We start from the raw sequence: 19,969 nt of genomic DNA, 5'->3' as shown, positions 1-19,969 counted from the left end.
AGCGCCCCCTTCAGGAAGTTCACGACCTTTTGGAGAAGACATATATGGAAACAACTCAAATACCACAAATAAATGCTGAAAAAAGGGGGGTTGAATGGAGTGCTCTGGGAGCCTTAAAAGTGACATAACTAACTGCCTATGGGGCACCAGAAAAGACTTCATCGAAGAGCTACCATTTGAGCTGGACCTACAAAGTGGACAGTTTTCCGGAGTGAAGGAGAGACATTCCAACATGGGGAACAACACACATGCCCAAAGTACGAGGCGATAGTAAGTCTAGAGGAGAGTAACACTTCACGTGGCTGAAGCACTGGGCACCTGAGGGAAAATGAGGCAGGAGAAGTAAGTCTCAGATTACGTCAGATTGTGTCTCTTGTGCCTTGGGCAAACTCGTGAGCAACGGGGGTCCCAGTAAAGGTGTCCCACCAGAAAAGTGACAAATCAGTTTGGTTTCTCAGAAAAATAACACTGGTGCTATTCCGGAGGATGCCCTTAAATAGAAGACAACCCAAATCTGAACCTGCTAGTAAGTAAGTAAGAACTCTGTTACTATTCTTGTCTTGTCTGAAAAAAACAGCTGCTGTAGCAAAACAGTGTTCCCAAACCGATGATCACAAATCAATATAAACTGCCACCACTGAGACTAAAAGAACCAAAGTACATACACAAAACCATCATATGAATGAATAATTATAATGGTCTCACAGCAAACTGTTAGGACCATAATAAGAGAAATATTCGGCCCTGGAACTAAAGTAAAATATCTTTTTTAAGTAACAAAAAATTATGTGTACACCAAAATATCAACTATAAGTTTTACTTTTGCCTCTTTATACTTTTGGGTTCTTTTCAAAATTTCCACAATAAGCAAGTAGTACATTTATAATTAATAAACAGTTTTAAAAGCACACTGTTCATTGCAGTTGATAAACAATTATCTTTATAAACATCTTAAAACTAAAGTATTACCTTTTTGTCTCCTTGTTTTCGTCTTCTTAACCCTGGTCTATAATCATCTCCGAATCTCAGGAAGTAATAGTAAGAAACTAGCCTCTCGATAGGATCCCTTATGACGTTAATGTAAATTGGCTTCTTCTTCACACCAAATCTGAAAAAGAACGAAACGTAAAAGGTGAAATCTGTATTTGCATTCTGTTTCGGGGTGTCCTGAAATTGTAAGTTTGAGGTATAAATTCTATATGGAAAGAAGAACATGAGTTTATTTAAATAAAATAGAGTATGTGGAGATTAGGAAATAGTTTGATTATTTATGTTACAATACAGTAAACAGGAAATTAGAATTTAAAAATTACTGCTGAAGTAAAGAAGAGAAGGGAAATTCGAATGAAAGACAATTTTAAATTTCACTGGAAAGAATTACATAAAACATTTTAATTTTATGTAGCCATGATTTCTTATTTCTGGCCCACCAAACCAGACACACGTTATCAACAGATACACCGTTAAATCCAAGCAAGTGTGACCACTGGAGTCTACCTTCTGCTGTTGCTGATTTTAAAGACAAGAGGGAAAGACATGGTTTCCCGCACTGTTTCTTTGGGGAATGAGAAGGAGCTGAAGGAATAGAGGAGACAGAGAAGGCTTTTACTTTAGCAATGCGTGCAGCCCCTAGCATCATCTAGCTGGCTCCTGTTCTAATACCCTCACTTGTCCCAGTCCTGAAACTTTCGTGTGATCTTCACCTCCACCTTCCCTCATTCTTCATGTAGTACAGTTACCAAGTCCTTTTGAATCTTCTGCTGTTGGCTTCCCCACAGATCTGACCCGCTCTCATGCACCCCCTTCCTTTGCACCCCCGCCCTCTCCCAAGGCCTCTTGTTTGCATCACTGCAATAACCTCGCTGGTTTTCTTGCATCGGTGTCTCTCCTTTTCAATCTACCTTCCAGACCAATTCCCAACTGATATTACTAAAACACCATTTATCAGATCCTTCTTCTTAGGAACCTGGAATAACTCTACTCTTTATGTTGACATCAAACCCAAGCTCCTTTGCCTGGTTGCTAATGCCTGCTGGCCTATGTCTCACAGGTCTCAGGTACCACCTTATTGACCTAACTTTATTTTTAACTGTCCTCAAAGAAGAAACCATCTGTTTCTACCTCCCCCAGCGTATAACACTTGTTCCTATTTCTCCTTACGTGCCTCTGCTCATTCTGTCTTCCTTAACTAGAATGTCATTCTCATTTTTCTATTCTTTCTATTACAATAATTCATTTAAAAATACTTTTTTGTGTACCCAATACATGCTGGCACTATTCTAATACTAGGAGTGCAGTGGTGAGAGAAAAAAAGACAAAATTCCTTGTCCTAGTAGAGCCAACGTTCTATTTGGGGGAGACAGAATATAAACAAATTAAGTAAATATGTGAGATGGTAAAAAGGAAAAAAACAAAGCAGTGAAAGAGAATAGGGACTGCCAGAAGTGGGGAGAGTACAATTCAAAATAGGGATTTCCAGGCAGGCCTCTGGAGGAAAATGTTCCAGGAAGAGGAAACTCCAGGAGTAGTTTTCCCAAGCAGCTAAGTGCCAGGCATTTTCAAGGAACAGCAAGGAGATCAGCGTGGCCGCAACAGAATCATAAAGTGAGTACAGAGCAGGGGGTGGGGTGGAGGGAGTGCAGATGAGATGAGCCCTACAGAGTAGCTTTATAAGCAATAGGAGGGAAGCCTGAGTCAGCAGAGAAGTGTCATGATATGGGTTGTAATGTACAAAAGGGTGACTACAGCTGCCAACACTGTATTGTAAACTTGAAGTTGCTATGGAGAGATTTTAAATGTCCTCACCAAAAGGACAGCAACAGTAAGATGGTAACTGTGTGAGGTGAAGAATGTGTTAACTAGCTTTATTGTGGTAAACACTTTACAATACATGTGTATCAAATCATCACATTGTACACCTTAAACTTACACAATGTATATGTCAATATATCTCATTAAAGCAGGAGAGGAAAAAAACAACCATTGGCTGCTGTTTGGGAATACAATGCAGAGGGGAAATAAAGCAATCTTGTAAAGCCTAGAAAGCCAAGGGCACAAGGTGTTACCTGTTTTCACGGACACCTGCACCCAGGAGCTACTGCTCTCAGGCCATTCCACTCACTGGTTGTCCTACTAGTGTTCTTCTTCTAAGTCTTCTCTCTCCAGAACCATTATAAGCCACTTGAGATAGGCATAGTACTGTACATTTCTTATATATATTTCACAGGGCCGAGTATACATAAATACTTGCCCACTGATTAGTACTAATTTGAAAGATTAATAGCAATCTTTCCTAAAATACAAATCACAATGAGAAATGATAGGCCTAAGCTTAGGTTGTGTGACTCTGATAAGAGACAGTGAAAGTTGCTTATTCTTTTAACCACTCTTGATATATTCACTCATCTGTCTACAGAAACCTTCAATTTTAGTTCATAGCTTGTAACTTAAATTTCCCTTCTTACTAAAATCTTTTTCCAAAGGCATTAAAAAGCATATAGCTAAAATAACCAATTTCACATTTCCCTGTTACTTCTGCCTATTGCAATCAATGTCTTAGGCTCAGCAGACATTCTATAAATGCTTTCTACTTAGTTCTTAAGCAAATGGGTAGTGAAAAGAGACTATAGAAGAGGAAAAAAAGCAAGGTGCCTGGATAATTCGATTCTTTCAGCCTCTGAATTATTGAAAATTAACAAACCAGGAAGTTCTTAATTTACAAACAGGTTGTATTCTCCAAGAACCACTTTGTGTGTGAGAAGGGGTCAGCTATCTTGACTTCTAGTTCTTTTCTCACCATTAAGTGACTCAAAGTCACTAAAATGCTGTGTACATACTGAAATACTGCAAACTACAGAGAATCCTTTTGGCAAACATTATCATAACATCAGAGTTGTGAGTTGGTTGATCAGAATTGCTATGCATTTTTCTCACTCAACTCATAAAACCATAAAACCAATAATACAGTAAACAATTTTTTCACAGGTATTAAAAAAAGGAAACAGTATCATTGCCAAATATATGGCATGTCACATCAGGCATTAAGCAGAAGCTCCATGAGGCAGCCACTGTTTGCTCTTGGTCATGGCTTTACCACTAGTGTTCAGCACAGTGCCAGACACACAGGGTCAAATATTATAGAATCAGCTTGAACAGACTGCTGTGAAGGAACCACTCGGGAAGCCTTCCTGTGGGACAGTGAACTCAGCAAGGAGAAGAGCTTGGGGGAGGCATCAGAAATACACAGGTGCGGGTGGCTCAGTCCACTGAGTGTTGGACTCTTGGTTTCAGGTTGCGTTGTGATCTCGGGGTCATGAGATCAAGTGCTGAGTCAGGCTCCGTGCTCAGTGTGGAGTCTGCTTCAGATTCTCTGTCTCCCTCTCCCTCTGCCCTTCCCACTCACGCTCTCTCTCTCTCAAATCAATCAATCAATCAATCTTGGAAAGGAAAGGAAAAGAAAAAGGAAAAGAGGAAAGGAAAAAGAAAGAAGGAAAGGAAAGGAAAGGAAAGGAAAGGAAAGGAAAGGAAAGGAAAGGAAAGGAAAGGAAAAACACAATCGCTACCTTAACTGACAGAGTGGAGAATCTGTAACAGGAGGCTACAAGGAGGGAAAAGCACAGGATGATGGGGCAATGACTTCAATCCTAAAACTGTGGGATTCCCTGGGAACCACCTTACCATCTCATTAGCCAGTGACCACCCTGAGTCATTCGCTCGGGAATTACCTCCTTCCCATCTCACCTCCCACCACTGCTTCCTTTCCCCCCTCCCCAAGTCCCTCACATGTGGGACAGACAGCAATTCTTACCAAGTGGCACTGAAAAGGGGATATGGCACTTTACACAATTCTTCTTGCTGTCTGGAAAACGACTTTCTGGGGCATGGCTCTGGTGGCATTTACATGTATGAGGTGTGATTTTAATGAGATAACATGTATGAATTCATTCTGAAGATGGATAAGACTATTATTTATACATTAGGGTACGGTTATATCGACATGGAGGTAAGAGATTCTAACAGAAAACGGGCATGATAGAAACAGCACCTGGGCCATTCAGCTCAGCTGATTAGGAAACACTTATCCTTTTCGGTTTGTAGGTTGAATTCTTTTGCCAACCAGGTAGTTTTATACAGGGGGAAAATGTGTTCTATGGTCGCGAACTCCACCTTTAACCCTGGCTGGGCATCTGAGCTGTTCCTCAGGAGGGCTCAGGTGAAGAAAAGACAACCCATCTTCATTCCAGAAATATAAACTATTATTGACCTATTAGAATATGATCTTCCTTGGAAGAGAACAGCATAACTGGTAGGAATCTGCGATGTTCTATAAAGATCAAAAGGCAAAAAATACAATCTGAGCAGCAGGTTGGTAAGAAGACATTTTAGAAACCTTATTCTTGCTACATCAGCATATGTGGTATGACAAAGCAAGGAACACGAACTAGGCTGATGTCTTTACAACTACACTTTATATAGTTTGGATAAACAAGTAAACGTCAAGAATGGTTAAAAGAACAAGTGCATACCCAGAACATCTGAAAGGAACCTTGTCGTCTAGCTGGAACATGATGAAGCTGCAAGAGGGCTGACTAGCCATCGGTAAGCACGATGCTTTGTAATTTCCTCTTCATACCAGATTTAACCTCTCTAGGGAAGCAGCGGTCTCACTGGGGACACTGATACCTTATATATATTTATTCTGGACTCTCTTAGCCCTAAAGGGTTCATAGAAACTTTTAAATCCTTTCCCATGTGGTAGATTGCCATGGTCTTGTTTCAAAAATAGAGAATGACCTGTTGGTATTTGTTGGTCCCACTGGTGATGTTATGATTTTTGTAGTAATTATTTACCTCTTAAAAAGGGCATTCAATCTCTATGCATCTATTAGAATGGCCCAAATTTTAAAAAAAGAGAAACGTCTAACAATACCAAATGCTGGCAAGAACGCAGAGCACCTGGAACTCTCATACACTGCTGGGAGACTGCAAATAACAGAGCCACTTTCTGAAAACAGTTTTGCGGTGTCTTATAGAGTTACTATACAATCCAGCAATCCCGCTCTTATTTAGCCAAGAGAAATGAAGACACATGTCCACATAAAATCTACATGCAAATGTTTTAGGAGCTTTACTCATAATCAGAAGCTGGAAACAATCCAAGTATCCAGAAAGTGGTGAATGGACGAAGACTGTGGTGTATCCACACAATGGACTACTACTCATCCAAGAACTAACTACTGATAGATGCATACATTGGATGAACGTCAAAAGCCTTATGTTAAGTGAAAGAAGCCAAACGCAAAAGACCTGGTGACTGATTAAATGTATGCGGTGAAGAAAGGGGTTGTCCAAGATGACTCTAGTTTCTGGCTTTGATGTCTTTTTTTTTTTTTTAAGATTTTATTTATTTATTTGATGGAAAGAGAGAGAGTGAGTGAGCACAAGCAGGGGGAGCAGCACAGGGAGAGGGAGAAGCAGGCTCCCCGCTGAGCAGGGAGCCCAATGTGGGACTGGATCCAAGGACCCCGGGATCATGACCTGAGCCGAAGGAAGATGCCTAACTGACTGAGCCACCCAGGCACCCTGTGGCTTTGATGTCTTGATAAAGAAAAAATGGGCAAACTTCCCCAAAGGGAATAATGGAGGCAAAGACAGTCTTGAGCAATGCCTTATTAAGAGTTGGGAATAAGAAGGGCCAGCATGGATTGAGACAGGGGGAAGAAAAACACCAGTAAGACAACATAGTAACTGAGAGAAGACAGAATTATAAAAGAACATAACACTGCTTTGGGTGAGACATGGAGCCTACTGCTTCACAATCCTCACAACCACCAGAAGTAGTTACTTTAATTATCTTCACTTCGCAAATGGGGAAAACGCAGATCTGAAGTGATGTGGCTGAAACCGCAGAGCCCGTAAGGAATGGGGATGACTCAACTGCAGGTGCGTCTGGCTTGGGAGACTGCTCCTAAGCAGTCTACAGGATCAGTGCTGTAGAAAGGGCTGGGGGTACAAGGTCAATACAAAGGCAACTCTTGCATATTGCCTCTAATGATTACAATAACTTAAGAAATGTTTCTCTAATGTTGTGACATATTTGCTGAAAGCAAGAGAAAATGGTGCAACTTTCAACTGGTTCAGCAGAGAAGTACAAGGTAAAAAGGACAATCTCACATAATCTATGGACTAAGAAACTATATTAGGCCTAAAATATTGTCGCTTTATTACTCTCTAGGATATTTCAGACCTAGCGAAGCATTCAATTATGTGTTTCCTGTCCTGACATATCTGCTCTTTCCTGATTTATCTCAATCGTTCTGAGAAAGACAACAGGGGTGATACGGAGAAACCAGAATGACAGAGACAAAGACCCATTACTCATTTCTGGGGACAACCACAAAGGTACACACCTGACATATGCCTGCATAAGACTGCTGTATCAAAAGTAATTTCCAAATATCTAAGACAGATGCTGCCATGCCACCCATAGGTAGCTAGACCATAGAAAATCTCAGCAGACTCTGATCGAAACCAGCATTCACACAGTTTTCTTTCAGCTGAGTATTATTCACGATAAAGGAAAATGTCACTGAAATAAATGAAAGAGGTGTTCTGTTTTTATTTTGCAAAACTTGAAGAAAGTCAAAGCAGAGTTAATAGATGCTGCTGGTAAAGAAGAAGTATGAATTTAAAAGGGAGGATGATCTGTAAAATTTTCACTGTTTATAATGAAACATAAGAACTGATAATTGGAGGAAAAAATGGGGTTTCAGTGAACGCACTGAGGACAACAACTATAACTTATTTATTCAACTTTATATTATAGCCTGCACTCCAGGACATTTTGAGAATGTCCTAGAATTTATGACATTAATGATCATATCTGTATTATTTTAAAAATTGTGCTGTCCACCAACTGAAACGAAAACAAGAAGTAACTGAACACTAAAGAGAAAAATGGAAAAAGGAACTAGGAAATGTCCTAAAAAAAATTGAGAATAAGACTAAGACAAAAAGCAAGACAGGACAGGAATACAAACTTGGAACAAGGAGATGTTTTTGTTATTATGCTAAAGTTCTGAATAAAACCAGAAAAATACAGCCAAAACATGGCTTGAACATATACAGGCTGACAAATAAAATGTGTGCTGCTTAGTGATCGGTCTAAACCGGAAATCACTTCTCATTTTCTTTTTCTTTATCTTGCTTCCTGGTTTTCCCGGGATATACTGAGTTTATATGCTTTTTAGGGACTCTTTTAAGGCAACTGAAAAGCTAAGTGATTAAACATCTCTACCACTAAATTCGACTGTTTTCTCCTGAAGGCAAGTATTTTAATGGACTCCACAAGGTACTATGGCAGTCAAGAAAATGTTTTGAAGAATAAAAATATCCTAAAAATTGGTAAGGTGAGGTTTCTTTCCTCTTCCTTACTCATTCACGGTCAGTATGCCTGTCAAGCTAAAATTTATTTTAAAATATACTAGTTACATCTATAATAGTTCTTGACTACATACATCAAAATACATTCTCTCTAGGTGATTTCTTTCAGGCGTTTGTTTAAAATCTTGTAAAAGTCTATTGAAATTTTTCACAATACTTTTCACTTCCAATAACATGAGACACATTATGAAAATATTCAAAACCTTAAACGTTCATGTTAGTATTTAATAAATGAGATTAATCTTTTCAAGAAACTTTATACTTTTTCAACTGCAAGAACCCCAGCGTACACCAGAGCTTTGAGTACAAGACTTTTGCCAAAAGCAAAAGCACTCAATATATTATTTTAATAATGGAAACCTCAAGTCTTAGAAACCAAGCTGCGTGTGGAAAAAAGAAATCATTTAGGTGAAAGGGTAACAAACATTCAATTGAAGGATAATGCAGCCCTGAGGGAAAATATGCATATGAATGGAGTTTATGAAATTGGTTCACTGCCTCTGCAAGGAAAAAATAATTAGTTTATTTTAAAGCTGCCTATAAAATGTTTTCAATATTGCAGTATGAATTATTTACAGAAAAATGTACATCTAACTTTAAAGCTACCACTTTACTGAAACATCTTGAGTACTGTGGAACTAGAAATAAAAATACATTATTTCATGTATGTAATATCAGGGAGATTCCCTTTTAATTACATGCTCTTCAAAAAGTTAAGGGCTAGTATCTAAATCAGTTATAATTCATTCAACTGTTTCTTTTCAAATTTAGGAAGTTAAAATGACTGGGGATATCAATTTAATTTTCAAATTTGACACAGAATACTCTCCAGAGTTGACAAAAACATGAGAGTATATCACTTTGAAGTCATGACTGCTAATGAAATGACTGAGGGAACATGTCTGAGCTTAAATCATTTTAAAAATACATTTTAAATATGTCTTTGAAGTTAGTAGTACAGGTTATTGGAGGAAAGATTTGGATTTGAGGTTTCACCATAAGGCTACTCTACGTGCTACAAAAAAACATTCAAATGGATTCACAAAATAACCTATGTTTAGAATATTCCTTTTGCCCAGTTTTCTGAATAGCACTTTAATGTGGCACAGTCTCTAGGGGGAGCCACACAGTGTTTGGATACCAGGCGTGGCCTGCAGTTTTATGAACTTTTCTTGAGAGAATTATGATAGAACCCACTTCACCCCCCCAAAATATGGAAAATCAGAGTTATTTATTTCCAGTTTCAGGCAAATCACTATAAAGAAAAATCGCTATTTTTTAAGAAGTCTCTTTTGAATATATCACAACTTTAAAGTGAAAACAAGGTAGCCCAAAAGAAAGTGTACACTTCACTGTCTCTTGGCTGAAAAGCAGAGGCATTGGGTAACCAATAACTAGGTGATGGGGTTCTTGGCTTTCTCAGTCCTCTGTCAATGATGCGGTAAGTCCGAATCTGACTGGCCTCTAGGTTAAAACGTGGCGCTCTCCTAAAATAGCATTACTTGCTTATACAAACACATAAACAGAATAATGATAAATAACTTTAGAGTATTACCTGCATTCAGTCTACTTTGAATTTCTAAAATTAATGTGACAATAATCAGCTTATGAACACTAGAGGGCAGTAAAACACCAGAAGGTGCATTTAAATTATATCTCTAAAAGTGGCAAAGGCAAACCAGTACATTTTTTTTTGGAATCAAAATCGTAACAATTTAATAAATGTGTTTCTTTTTAGGTTGCCAAACCACAAAGCATTCTTTAGTGTGTCATTTTGGTACAACTTACTTTGCAAAATCCAAATAAGAAACATGTCCATGATAAAACCCTGGTTTCATCTCTTTCCAGGAAGTTATATTCTTTACAAAGCGTACCTAAAACAGGAGAACACATTCGTTACTGAAGTTCAATATAAAGGAAAATGAAATCTGATGATAGCAAAATACTTTCCATTTAGACATTTAAGACAAATCACACCAGTTTGACAATTACAGAGCTTGAAACACAGGTTTCAACTAAGGAGAGCACAGTGTGATCTGTAATTACCAATTCATCACAGAGAGAGCTATTATCACCACACTCAGAAAAGAGTGAGAGAATCCTGAAGGAAAAACCCACACAGTGCAATCATTTACAATGCTGCACGGTGAGTAATTCACATGGGTGAGGGGAGGGTGGGTACCAACACACGCCCAAGTCTGTTTTTTACTCCCAGAGACTCGTTATTCATAAAAACTCATTAACAGTTCAACAAATAAAACAAAAAGTAATCCTTAAACCAAAATGATTAAAGAAAAGATTATGATTATCAGACGACTTTAAAGAACAAAGAGCAGGTTATCGTAAGCTTGTTAAAAAAAAAAGACAAATAAAATTACAGAGGTAATATAGGTAGAATTTTTAAAAATTTGAATAGCTATTACTATCTTAATTTGCTGGAATTAAAAGTACTCAAAAGATCAGTTAATGGAAAAATTCTTTTAGTGTAATTATGCTTAAAAAAATTTTTAAGAGCTGACTAATATAGCATTTGATAAGCCCAAGTATCAGTAGTGGCAAAGCAGTGATACTCTATTTCTCAAAGAAAAATGTTATATATTTTTGACTAGCAAATTTCCGCATGATAAACAGCAAGTGGTTAAGAATGCCCTCTGGGGACTCGATACAGTGGTGGAGAAGGGCTAAAGGGTAGGGGGCCCACCACCTTAAAGTGCACTGAAAGCTTCTGCAAGCTGTGACCTCAGCCTCTAGAGCACAGGCCTGCTGCCTGTCGACTGCACACTTCTGACAATTTATCAATCTAGCATTTACATTTTATTATAGAGTTAGTCACATGGAGATATTCTGGACCACTTCTATCAGATTAGTCGATAAATATGGCAATGAATGATGATGGCTGCCTCCTAGAAAAGGCCTATTGTAGCGCAGAGTACAAAACAGTGCAGAAGCAGCCACATGTCAGAGAATGTGAACTAGGGAAAAATAGAAGGTTCTGGCGAAATTTATTTTTTAGGGGAAGCATTACTAATTCATACACTAAGGGAAATAATGAAGTTCTTAGAAGGGAAGTTATAACCTTATTATCTTACACACACACACACTTAAATCGGAAAATTGAACATAGATGATAAAATTATGTTGCATTAGAAAATAAACAATTATATTTCAGCAGATATTTACGATTTTTCCCCACCAAAAAAAAGAGCCAAATGAATGTATGATTTGAGGTTCTCATGTTCTTTCCTATCTGTTCTTTAAGGAAGGTTCCAAACAGAATGAAAATATCAAATGGCAAATGAAAAAGAAACAGAAAAATTAAAATTAATAACCCAAAAACCGAATCCTTAAAAAATTTCACATGTTGAATATGAAAAGTCCTTATAAACTGCCACTTACTGGTAAATTATTTCATATAATTTAGTTCTGTGAAAATCAGTTCCATTATTTCAGCCGAAAATGAGAGGGAGAGAGAAGGAAAAGAGAATAAGAATGGGAGGTGGTGGTTTAAGGGTACTTCAGGCACATTAGCGACTCAGCTCTATTTTCCAGAAGCCCAGATTTAATGTGGATGTGATGGTGTGGGAGAGAAATGAAAGGAGATGGCAGATTGAAATCTGGGAAAACGGTGTTCGAGAACCACATGTTAGAGAGGATCAATAGGACCAACTTAGAGTACACTGTGGGAAAGACTCAGGTGGAAATAGGAGTTAGGTATGAATATAAACTACAAGGATCCTTCTTTCTTCCACCTTTACTAAGGAGAGTCAGGATTAAACTGAACCCTCCTAAGGACATACTTCATGCAACATGTGTCCTTCAATGTCAGGTGTAGAACCCAGGAAGCGGGATAATGTCTGGACTGCTGCAGGGCTTCTCAAACTCAATGTGCAAATGAATCATCTGGGATTCTGGTCCAAATGCAGATTTTGAGTCAGTAGGTCTGGAGTGGGGCCCAAGATTCTGCACTTCCAACAAGTCTCCAAGGATGGCAGGTGAGTGGACCACACGGAGGAGCAAGGCTTCTGCATTGCTAGGCCCAGGAGCTACTGCTGGGCGTGATTTACGTGAAGCTTGTTTTTGTAGTGCTTGCAAAGGAGGCCCTGAGGTCTATAAAAGTTCTTTAGCAAAGATATACTCTCATATTCACTGCTTTTATGATAAAGTAAAAAAAGTGTACTGAAATAGAACAGATTTTTAAAGATCACCTTGTAAGCCACCACAATATATAAAACAGAAGTGAGGAAAGGAGCAGAATGAACCCTGCCTACTCAGTCTCCTTCTCCCCGCACACAGTGATGCCTGAAGCATACTGGAACCAAAGCATGCCAAGAAACACAGTTTAAAAACGAATGAAATGAGAAAGAAGGTTGTGCTTCCAGTTAGGACTCAGGCAAGAGTTGAGTGATGATGGAGAACAGAACGAGGCATGAATCTTCCACTGTTGTCACCAACCTCAAACTCTCTTGTTTCCAGAATCAGCATTGTTGAGTTGGAAGGGACTTAGGATATCCTGTACTCTTTAATGTATAGATTAAAATACAGAAGTTCAAGAACCACACACCTTAGATTTTGGTCCAATCATCCTTCTATACCACAAACTAATTTCCCTTAATTTATTATTGTTCAATTTAAGCAAAGAGGAAAAAACCCAGAAGGATGTGAAAAGAAGCGAGTAGCATTTGTATCATGATTTTGATCAACAACCTTGGGCACTGAGAATTTTAGGTTTTATCCACTGCTGAGGAAACCCCTCAGATTCAGTCATTCAGAACTCCTCAACCCAAAGATCTCAAAGCTCTGTTCATACAGCTCTCAAAACTATTTATTTTCCTCATCACATTCATTATAACCTCCATGTCCAATCCATCCTGGTCACTACTCTCATGTTGAACAACCATTTTTGCAACGATGACCGCTGACTTATTCTTGTCGTTTTACTGTCTTGGGTAACCTCAGGGGTTGCTGAACACTGCTAGTCAAAACTAAGAAACCTGGCTTAAATGTCTATATAGGACTTTGCATTTTATTTTCTGAATTCATTCTAGGTAAATTCACATGGGTTATTATTGCTTTTAAAATCTCTACACTATAGGGGTGCCTGGGTGGCTCAGTCGTTAAGCGTCTGCCTTCAGCCCAGGGAGTGACCCCAGGGTCCTGGGATAGAGCCCCGCATCAGGCTCCCTACTCCACTGGGAGCCTGCTTCTTCCTCTCCCACTCCCCCTGCTTGTGTTCCCTCTCTTGCTGGCTGTCTCTCTCTCTCTCTCTGTCAAATAAATAAATAAAATCTTTAAAAAAAATAAAAAAAAACCAAAATCTCTACATTATCACATTAAAGTCTAGCAAAACACACAGAATCCTTTAATCTCCAACTATGAGAATACTGAAGGTTCCATATTTAATACATATGTGCATATGTTTTTTTCTTTCATCAACATTTAAGGCAATGTGTTAAAGTCTCATTAATAAAGCTGTGGCTCATTTACAATTTGCAATAAATCAAAAGATGCTGAGCTGAGACTGACCTTCCCTTTACAGAAAAGAAAAAAGTGCTAAGCAAACAAATGATGTCAATAAGGTTCAAGTGGTGGTTCAGACTAATCTGGAGAATAGGCAGAGCATTTAGAAGTGTCATTTACATATTGCTGAAATTCTATAACCATCCTTGGACCACCCCCCCCCCCACTCCGGCCCTTTGAAGAGCAACCTTTTTAAGAAGTTTCCTTTTCAGGGTGCCTGGGTTGCTTAGTTGGTTAAGCGGCTGACTCTTGATTTCAGCTCAGGTCACAATCTCAGGGTCATGATCTCAGGGTCGGGAGTTGAAGCCCCGGGTCTGGCTCCATGCTCAGCAGGCAGGCAGTCTGTTTCCCCTCCCCCTCCCTCTGCCACACCCCCCGTAAAATAAATAAATCTTAAAAAAAAAAAAAAAAGTTTCCTTTTCAAAGTCTGAATTTAGCCACTTTTCCTTTTAGCCATGTTAGCTGGTTCTCCCCAAAGTGCCCCCTGCAGAATTTTCCCTGCCTCTCCTCCTGCCATCGCCCTTTCATCAGTCAGCCTCACTGCAGTTCCCGCTCTACCATTTTCTGCTCTCTCAACCTCTCCTGCACCACTCGCCTAGTCCTTCAGTTTTTCTTCTGGTTTTCCTCTGTAGCGGGGCATCCTGCGCAAGACCTGGAGATAAGGCTCTGGAACAGAGAGGAATGAGTGGAAGTGGAGGTTAGGTGAGCAAACTTCCACGCGCTTCACTGTATGGACTCTCGCCGACTCCATCTGGCACTAGTGAAAGGGAAAGTGGTAGGTGAGAGGAGCAAAGCATAATAGTGGCAAATGGATTTAAGGAGACAGAAGAGTGAAGAGACTGTACACAGTGGCTTGGGGAGAAGAAATGAAGTCACCATAGTGAATTTATTCGAAGAGTTATTTCCACAGTCTGACTGAAAGAGGCTATCGAGAAGGAAGTTTCAGAAGTAGTTGTTAGATATACTACATGAATAGAGATGTTTTTATAGCCAGCCTGGAGCAGATCCGAAACTGTGATTTCTGTCAGATTTTATAACTCAAGCAGAGTCAGGCTAGCAAGTCATCAGAGGAGACCTTTAGGGAAAACACGAGCGACATAGGGAGTGGTGCTGTGATTTATCTGCTAGTGGACTCAGACCTGAACCAGTGCAACAGGAAAAAGCTAAGAAAGCACCATCTCATAACAGTATATCTAGACCTACTTCTTAATAAGATTCATCTCAACATTAATTATCTGAAAGAACTTGTTTTCACTATCTGTAAGTAGGAATGTCATCCTGACAATCCTGGCCAAATTCCAACTTTGTAATTACTACCTAGTGAATGAATACTACTATTAACTTGGGTAATTACTATATACCAAACTCCTACTCATGCCCATACTTAAACATCCACTGTACAGCTGTGGGTAGTTTTATGAGACTAAACTAGAGAGGAAGTTTTCTACACAAAAAGGAAAATTGAATAATTGGATAAAATATAAGAAAGGTTCAGCAGCAATAGAACATAATATTTCGCCAAAGTCCAGAAATGTATTTTCAGTCCTTTCTGCAGGAGAAGGGTGGGTGTGTCCCAAATCACTGAGGTAAGGGGAGAACATATTACCATCAATCAGAGGGGCTCATTCTGCCAGTAATTATCATCGCAGGTGCTGTGCTCAACTAAGAACTACTTTCAGAACCTAAGTCTATTCATTTGTTCTCTCATTCATTCATTTAACAAAAATTTTATGGAGCATATGTACTGCCTCAGACACCATTCTAAACACAAGGAATATAGTGGTGAATAAGATGAACAAGGTTCCTGTGTTTTAGGAGCTTATACAGAGGAAAAGACCAATTGGAAACAAATGAATAAATAATAGGAAAGATACAGAAAGAAAGATGATCGTGCAACTTGGAAGAACTTATAAGAAGTAACTTGGAAGAAGTATTTAATATATAGGATGGCCAAGTAAGGTTTTTCTGAGAGGATGTCATTTACAGGATGTTAAAAGGATAACATGAAGTCAATGGTGAGAAACCAGGAGAAGTGTATTCTAAGACAGAATGTTAAGTGCAGAGGCCTTGAAATGGGAAAGGCTTGGTACCGTCAATGAACCAAAAGGCCAGTGTGGCTAGTAAACAAGAGGATGGAGTAATGGAAAAGGGCTAGATTTAAAAGGGCCTGTTAGCCAAGGTAAGGAATATGGATTTTGATGGGGAGGTTGGAAAGCGAACTTAAAGACAAAGTATTTCACCATCCTGGGAAGACTACAATATGCATCTTCTCATAACCCACTGAGAACTATGTTCTAGATCTTTGCTACTCACACTGTAGTTCAAGGACCAGAAGAATCAGTTTTGGCATCAGGTTCCATCTTAATCCTTCTGAATCAGAATCTATATTTTAACTGGTGATTGATACACACATGACAAGTTAAGAAGCACTCATCTAAAGTGATGCTCTGAAATACCAGGATCTGCAACTAACATCAAATCATGGGCTCTAATGCAGAAGACCAGAAGGCGCCTGAATAATGAATTAAAAGAAAAAAATCACTATGTTATCCTACAGAGAATACAAATTCTGGATATTTCCAATGGTTAGAAAGGGGTTAAATATGATCACAAACCTAAACAGATGAGAGCAGAAAAGAATTAAGAAAGACCCTAAAAGATGCTGCCACTTAACACCTGACAGCTACTTTAAAGATGTTCTCTAAAGCACAGATATTGTCATGATAGCAGAGTAAACTTCATTTTCTAACTACAAGAGCTAACTAATCACCTGTCTCCCGCCAATCCCTGCCTATTCACTGAGTAAAGCACGCCTCACAGATATAACTCCCATGACTGAGTCCGTCTCCCTCCTATTGCTTACTCTTCCCATGCCTCATATTCTCAAGTGTTTGTCTTTTCATTTCCTCGTTCTAACTTTCCCTCTTATTTTATTCCAATTTCTTAATTGTGAAAGATCACTGAACTACAGAAAAGTTGAAAGAATAATACAGTCAACATCTGTATACTCATTCACTAAGATTCACTAACTTCACATGTGCCATTTTTGCTTCTCTCTTTGTTCTCTCCATATGCACATACATGCTTAATTTTTTCTGAACCATTTGAAAACAAGTAGTAGACATTTTTGATCAAGGATCCAATTACAAATCACACATTACGTTTAGTTTTCATATGTCTTAGTCTCCTCACCCCTAGAGAGGACTGTCCCGCCTCACCCCCAACCACACCTTGTTCAGTTGTCATGATGTTGATACTTTACAAGAGTTCAGGACAATTATGCTGGAGAATGTTCTAACAAGATGGATTTGCCTGTTTGTACAAGAGTAGGTCTGGATTAGACATTCTGGTGAGAAACATTTTGGGTTAAATAATTTGGTGAGAATATCATAAAATGATGTGTTCTTTAAATAATCTTCATAGTTCCTGTATCTATGTTTTACATTCCAAGTAAATTACAAATAAGCTTCTTGAAAGATGTGGCTTTGCTTTTTATTCAAGAATCTAGCACCATCTCTGTATACATTACATAATAAATAAAGGAAAACTTGAGAGCAGAGTTGACAACTGTTTCTAAGGATGGCAGAATACGCAGAGATAGCTATTGGTAACCCACTCAACAGTTTCATACCTGACTCAAAATATTTGGACTTTGCCTCTAAAATCTGAGAAATAATTAAGCATGTGAACAGTTTAGCACAGTGCCTAGTACAGTCTGTACAAAAGACAGCCAGGAAAGAGCTGGAGCTAAAGACTATTTCTCTACTCTGCCCCACACCAACATGTTTTAAGTGCTGCTCATTATATAATCCAGCTGCTTTTAGGATAGTGTTTATGCTTCTCTTCTAATGTTCCCCCCCCCATATATAACTAACAAGCTATTGAAAGAAAAACAGAAGTTTTATCTCATCCAAATGCAATTGGAAAAATGTATCACTACATGATGGCTGTAAATGTCATATGTGGAGAGCTTCCAGAGATCCTTATTTCATGCAAAAAATGGTCAGTATCACTGTAAGACATCTTATAGCTGCCATACACTTTGTAGTACTGGACACAAAATAAGCAAGGTAACTTTATTTTTCTAAAAAATACTACTGAATAAATCTAAAATTCATATGTGAGTATTAAGAGATGTTCCCTTTAAACCAAGATGTATTTAAAAAAGCAATCAAGCAAAGAAATTTAACATCTACCACACACTATATAAAAATGGATTATTTAGGATACTTGCCCTTCAGATACACAATATTACATAATGAATAGTTTTTATGACGCACTTAGCTAAACAAGCTCATGTTTCTTCTCATTTACAGAAGAGTTATTTAGTTTGGCTGATGGATGTAGATTTTTGGTTTTATAAAAAAGTAACTGAGGATACCACAGAGAGCCAGGAATTAATTATATGGGCAGATGATATGCCCTATACTATTAGCCTTTACAAACAGCTCTCTAAGAAAGCAAACCTTAAGTATCAGTGTTACTCTCTTGCTTCAGTGTAAGGATTGTAAGTATGCTTAAGAGTAGGGTAAGAGTCAATTCTGTAACAAACAATTCAGCTGTTTTCAAAACAGATAAATACATTCTTAACTGTATGACTATCACAAAACCTTTGTAATAAGGCTATCTTAACATGGTATTTAATCTTAGTATTTTCAAATATTATCTTTTCTCCTCATAGGGCCCAATTCCCATTCCCTTCAATATTTATAGAGAATTCTACTTATTTATAATTATAGTCAGAACTCCAGGTGTGGAGAAAATGTGTGCTACTATTGTTAAAGAGATAAGTGATTTTATTTCATGAGATAATTTCCTCCACTTTTCTCAAGACTATTTCGAATCTATCCATTTGTTTATCTAAAGTTTCTCGACAATTTAAAAGGCAAGGTTATGTTAAAAATATAAGCAACAAAGCCCATTATCCAGGAGTTTGTAGCTAATATTATATAAATTATTAGTAAAGATAAGAAGAAGTTTAGGAGGCTAGTCACAAAGCTGAGTGATACACAACACAGGTATTCATTAAAGATTTCTCTATCATAAAATGAGACAACAATGATTTTTATTGCAAGGTATCTTGCTAAAAATATTTCATATTTTTAAAAGGATACCATACTAAACAGCATCATTTTGTTTTCAAAAATTCAAGATTTTAATAAATTCATTAATTTTACAGATATTTAAATACAAAAAATATGCAAGGAAATATACCAAATACTGTGAAAAATGTAAAATTAAAGAAAAGTTTGTTGGGGGGGTACCTGGGTGGCTCAGGTCGTGATCCCAGGGCCCTGGAATCGAGCCCCACATCTGGCTTCCTGCTCGAGGGGGAGTCTGCTTCTCCCTCTGCCCCTCCCCCCACTCATGCTCGCACTCTTGGTCCTGTCCCCCAAGAGACTGACAATTCACTGGGGTCAGTACACATACCCCATAAAATGCTTTTTCCTCTTGAGATACAAAATATGAGTGAGGAAGTGTCAGAAAACATTTACTCATCCCCTATGTGTTTACCTGGTCTTGTAGTGACATCACTGGATTATTTTTGGTAGTGTTGATGTGAAGAACGTGGTATTTATTCTTTGCACACAGGTCATAGGCAATATTGGTAAAAGAGGTGCTTGCAGTTTTGGGGACTCTGTTATAAATGATCACCATGTCCTCTTCCTCATCCAGCACCGCCTCTTGCCGAGGGCCATCCATCGTATGTCGCTGCTCAATTTCTCGAACTTCATGTCTTGCAATAGCCCGTTCTGAAAAGAAAAACAGTTGTGAGCTCACTTTTTAAAAATAATGAAAATAATCTCCCATTCCTCGAACATAATTTTCCTATTCAAGAAAGGAGTAAGGGCACTTGAAGAGATGTTCTGGAGACCGAACATTCAGACTTCTTCCAAGGATAATACACATGCGTATACAGAATAAACAGTCATCAAGTTTAGAATACCACGGATCCGAGACCGGTGTAGTTCAAAAGTCACACTATGCTTTTTTTTTTTCCCCCAAAGAT

The 19,969-nt window shown here is 38.4% G+C and overlaps 1 protein-coding gene across 2 annotated transcripts in view; it reads right to left on the bottom strand.

The window, feature by feature from the left end:
- HS2ST1 (heparan sulfate 2-O-sulfotransferase 1) overlaps positions 1–19,969 on the bottom strand; it is a 166,966-nt gene that overhangs the window by 16,404 nt on the left and 130,593 nt on the right. For both annotated transcript variants that reach the window (XM_045801855.2, XM_045801856.2), the window contains exons 2-4: positions 19,474–19,712; positions 10,231–10,316; positions 970–1,108 (exon numbers count right to left, since the gene is read on the bottom strand). In XM_045801855.2, coding sequence (XP_045657811.1) covers positions 970–1,108; positions 10,231–10,316; positions 19,474–19,712 — 464 coding nt within the window. The remainder of the gene's footprint in view (positions 1–969; positions 1,109–10,230; positions 10,317–19,473; positions 19,713–19,969) is intronic.

Source organism: Ursus americanus, chromosome 12 (assembly GCF_024610735.1).
Source record: "Ursus americanus isolate L20-20 chromosome 12, mUrsAme1.1.p, whole genome shotgun sequence".
NCBI classification, from domain to species: domain Eukaryota; kingdom Metazoa; phylum Chordata; class Mammalia; order Carnivora; family Ursidae; genus Ursus; species Ursus americanus.
Note: the sequence above shows the minus strand (reverse complement) of the source record. Positions and strands in the feature narration are given on the sequence as shown.